Source organism: Mya arenaria, chromosome 8 (genome assembly GCF_026914265.1).
Source record: "Mya arenaria isolate MELC-2E11 chromosome 8, ASM2691426v1".
Lineage (NCBI taxonomy): Eukaryota > Metazoa > Mollusca > Bivalvia > Myida > Myidae > Mya > Mya arenaria.
The window spans coordinates 39,528,391-39,533,659 of NC_069129.1; the positions used below are offsets into that span (position 1 = coordinate 39,528,391).

At 40.5% G+C, this 5,269-nt stretch overlaps 1 protein-coding gene across 2 annotated transcripts in view; it reads right to left on the minus strand.

The window, feature by feature from the left end:
* Window positions 1-4,929, minus strand: part of LOC128243682 (tenascin-X-like) — an 18,339-nt gene extending 13,410 nt beyond the window's left edge. For both annotated transcript variants that reach the window (XM_052961583.1, XM_052961582.1), the window contains exon 1: window positions 4,795-4,929. In XM_052961583.1, coding sequence (XP_052817543.1) covers window positions 4,795-4,812 — 18 coding nt within the window. In that variant the 5' untranslated portion in view covers window positions 4,813-4,929. The remainder of the gene's footprint in view (window positions 1-4,794) is intronic.
* Window positions 4,930-5,269: the final 340 nt, after the last annotated feature.

A 5,269-nucleotide genomic window follows, 5' to 3' on the forward strand; every position in this document is an offset into this window, starting at 1 on the left:
CTGAGTATCGCGGGGTAGGCCGGACTATGCCGGGTAAGGCTGGGGTAGGCCGGAGTATGCCGGGATAATTCTGAGTATGCCGGGTTAAGCCGGACTATGCCGGGATAACTCTGAGTATGCCGGGGTAGGCTGGAGTATTCCGGGGTAGGCTGGAGTATGCCGGGGTAGGCCGGACTATGCTGGGTAAGGCCGGAGTATGTTGGGGTACGCTGGGCTATGCCGGGTATGGCCGGAGTATGCCGGGGTAGGCCGGAGTATGCCTGGATAAGGCCGGAGTATTCCGGGGTAGGCCGGACAAGGCCGGGGTAGGCCGGAGTATGCCGGGATAACTCTGAGTATGCCGGGGTAGGCCGGAGTATGCCGGGATAAGGCCGGAGTATTCCGGGGTAGGCCGGAGTATGCCGGGATAACTCTGAGTATGCCGGGGTAGGCCGGAGTATGCCGGGATAAGGCCGGAGTATTCCGGGGTAGGCCGGAGTATGCCGGGGTAGGCCGGACTATGCTGGGTAAGGCCGGAGTATGTTGGGGTAGACTGGGTTATGCCGGGTTTGGCTGGAGTATGCCGGGGTAGGCCGGAGTATGCTGGTATAACTCTGAGTAAGCCGGGGTAGGCCGGACTATGCCGGGTAAGGCCGTAGTATGTTGGGGTTAGGCCGGACGATGTTGGGGTTGGCTGGGCTATGCCGGTTATGGCCGGAGTATGCCGGGGTAGGCCGGAGTATGCCGGGATAACTCTGAGTATGCCGGGGTAGGCCGGCGTAGTATGTTGGGGTAGGCCGGAATATGCCAGGGTAAGCCGGAGTGTGCCGGTCACATGCCTCGTCTTTTAGGGCAAGTTCTCGCCTATCGGAGCTGTTGAGACACTAGATTTACCAAAATTGGCAATGAATTGTACGCCTGTTTAAGTTGGCATCGAAAAATGGCGTAAACATGTGTCTCGTAGGTTTTCCGATAAATACCATTCACTGCTGTTACGAAAGATGGCCTGACAATTTTAAATTAAACAGCAGGCAATAAACCTGAATAAAAACTTAATTTCATGGGAGTAGTTTTACACAAAAAACTAACACAACGTTTGAATACCTTTATATTGATATAAAATCAAATCAGTAGCTGTTTGATAGGTCTGTTTTATGACTCCATTGTTTGATATAGGCCGGACTATTCCGGGTAAGGCCAGAGTATTCCGGGGTAGGCCGGAGTATGCCGGGATAACTCTGAGTATGCCGGTTGTTGTGATTAATGTAGGTATGTAATAAAGACACTTAACGTTTTACTACATTTATTCTACAAGTGTATAACATGTGAGTACATCAATAGTCTGAATCATACTGCCTCTCTCTGATACTTCTAGGGGTTCCACCTTGGTGCCTTAGCAGGGCGGTTACTAATTTGCATATAGAGGCGGAGCTTCTATGCTCACAACATTACACCGGTGTAGGCCGGAGTATGCCGGTATAATTCCGGAGTATTCCGCGGTAGGCCGGAGTATGCTGGTTTAATTCTGAGTAAACCGGAGTAGGCCGGACTATGCCGGGTAAGGCCGTAGTATGTTGGGGTAGCCCGGAATATGCCAGGGTAAGCCGGAGTGTGCCGGTCACATGCCTCGTCTTTTAGGGCAAGTTCTCGCCTATCGGAGCTGTTGAGACACTAGATTTACCAAAATTGGCAATGAATTGTACGCCTGTTTAAGTTGGCGTCGAAAAATGGCGTAAACATGTGTCTCGTAGGTTTTCCGATAAATACGCTTCACTGCTGTTACGAAAGATGGCCTGACAATTACAAATTAAACAGCAGGCAATAAACCTGAATAAAAACTTAAGTTCATGGGAGTAGTTTTACACAAAAAACTAACACAACGTTTGAATACCTTTATATTGATATAAAATCAAATCAGTAGCTGTTTGATAGGTCTGTTTTATGACTCCATTGTTTGATATAGCTAAGCCCAGGGTCTAACTAGAGGAATAAGGGCAACAGAAAGGTTTCCCGCCTGAAATTCTACGATATGATTAAACAGTAACAGCAACAATTCAATCTGATAGAGAACAGGTTTTGGTTATATTTTTTTGCGAAATAAGACCCTTGGACCACGGCACAATCCCTTTTTAATAATAGGAAACTTTCATTAAAAATGAAAATAAAAACCTCTCTCTCCCCCCCCCCCCCCCCCCCCCCGAGTCCACATTATTACTGTCCAATTCGGCTGATTTTTATCATTTTATATCGGCGAAAATAGTAAAAATCGCTTTGTGGCAAGGCGAAAATACGTCGGATTATTATTTTGATCCATATCCCCGCCACATGGCGTGTTTTTGCTCTGCCTCATGGCGTTTTTTCGCCCTACCACATGGCGTATTTTCCCCCCGACACATGGCACATTTTCGCCCCGCCACATGGCGTTTTTTCGTCCTGCCGCATGGCGTATTGTCGCCCCGCCACATCGCGTATTTTCGCCCCGCACATGGCGTATTTTCACCCTGCCGGATGGTGTATTTTTGCTCTGCCACATGGCGAATTTTTGACCGGCCACATGGCGCATTTTCGCCCCGCCACATGGCGTATTTTCGCCCCGCACGTGGCGTATTACCGCCCTGCTACATATATCTTGTATGTATTCTTATAATAATAATAATAATGATAATAATAATAATAATAATAATAATAACTTTATTTAACGAAGGTTACATACTAAGTGTACAATCATTACAGACATACTACTTATTTCCAGCATGGCCTTCACACAAAAAGTATTGCAAAAACACATATACTAAGTTACATATTAAGCAACATAAAAACACATACAATCACACTATCACTATCATACATTTCTTCGACAAACACAACTCAGTTTAATATGATGATTATAAATTACAATAATTTCATACTGTAAATAATGTAGATATATTCAGTAAAACCACATTCAATCAATATATTTTCAACATTAAATTTACACATTTGGTAGTATCCATTACAAGTGGTTGCAAGAATGTCATATACGTACATTAACACCATTCATGTAAACAATGAACTAATTTATTATAATGTGAATTAAATAAAGTGTCAAGATTGTTTTGCATGTGATAAAATTATTCTGCCAATAAGTAGTCTTTTAATGCATGTTTAAAGGCTGGTAGCTTATCTTGACTTTTAATGTATGTAGGAAGAGAATTCCAAATGTTCATTGCTTTATAGGCAAATGTATTTATGATATAGTTTGTTCTAGGTTTTACAACAAAAAGATCCTTGTTTTCTGAAGAACGCAAGCTATAGTGCTCATTTTTGGCAAATGTTAACAATTCTGTGAAGTACGAAGGAGTCAAACATTTTATGCTTTTGAAAACAAGTAATGAAAGTTGATAATAGCACCTGTCTTCAAAAGATAGCAACCCTGACTGTTCGAATATGTTTCCACAGTGGCTAGTTCCCGACTTCATTATTAGCTTAATCGCTCTTTTCTGAATATAAGTGATTTTTGTGGTATCTGAGGAATGTGTAAGTCCCGAGACACTACAACAGTACTCCATGTTTGACATGATATATGCATTATAATACAATAATTTCATCTCGTCTGTAAGATAATATGCTATTCTTCTTAGAAGTTTCAATTTTGAATTAAGCTTATTCACTACAGTATTAACATGTGTATGCCATGACAATGTCTGATCAACATGCACCCCGAGGACCTTTTGACATTTCACGTTTTCTACTGACAATCCATCTATTGATAGTTCAAGTTGCATTGCATGTTTTACCTTATAATTAGAACATAGAATTATACATTTGGTTTTTGATGGATGGATTGACATATTATTTGTCTAACACCAACAGTTCACACTATTAAGACTTTTTTTTGTAGATTTGATTGAATGCTCAATATACTTGGACCTATTTTGTATAACCAGGAATCATCTGCATATAAGTCAATACTTATATGGTCTTTTATGTTCGGAAAATACGAAATGGCAGAAATCAGCCGCCATGTTCAATCTAATTGGACAGAAATAGTAACAACCAATAAAAAAAATGGCAACAATGCCCAAAATGTCTCGCTGTTTCTCCTTCTCCTTCCTATAGTGTATCCGGGCCCATAGGCTTAAAAATCAAAAAAAATATTTCAACGGTCAAACACCATACACCGATTGAGGCTATTTTAAACATAACAAATATACTAATGAATGATTTACAATCACTTAAAATCCCTGATAAAATGAAATATAAAAAATTCGTACGAAACATGTTGCTTTGATATCTTGCGTCAAATGTGCATTTAATTACATCTTCAATAAGATCCATAACCATTTGCGTTTTGTAACTCGTCGATATTGAAATAATTGCCTTTTTTTAATTGCGTAATTTCGCAGTTCCGTAGAGCAGATTGGTAATGTAAACTAGACTAGGTTGTTCACCGCAGTTCTAACAGCGCCGGTGTTGATACGCCCGTGCGCGCATTAATTCGTAAAATGTTAAAAATGTTATCTGCCGATGGGAGATTCCAATTTATGATTGTATAAGTCTGCAGGCCTAGCGGCGTACAGCCTAAAACAATGTAGGTAGCATTTTTACAACAGAAATATTGCGCATTTTTTAGTTTGTCCATAAAGACAAGAAAGGCAAGACTCCATATTCATTATCTAAACCTCCATAATCTTATCTTATCTAAACTCAAAAAGTTAATGTTTTGTTTTATTCTAATTATATAGTTTTGTACATTGCCTTTGTATAAAAAACCTTTACAATAATTGCTCATCAAACCAATTAGATAAGATAAATCGATAAGTGTAAGTCGCTCACCGTGACTGGAATCCACATGGCCGGTAATAGCCTTACCCGTCCAAAGCACTTTGACTAACAATTACCACAATATATGAATATTTCGCTAATCGTCTAAGGACTTTTTTATATGTGTTATCGATATAATAAATTTATGTGCAATATGTGACAAAAGGATGACGTATTGTTATTGGAAGCTTTATGTAAATTTCATAATTGCCTCCACCTACATGTGATATGTTACTAATGTGTTTGATTTTTTCATGGAATATGAACTTTATGGAAGCGTATATCGTATATACTGATAATCGGAAATCAAAGTTTCGTGTCTACTGATTTTACGTCGACGTATCCAATGTACAATTACCTGAATCTTGAGTGCCTGGTGACCCAAAACATTCGTGATTACTTGAAAGGGTTTATACAGTGGCATAGAGGTGACATGTGTGATTTTTTTACATCGTGGTCACGACTTACTAACTCGTTCCAACCACTT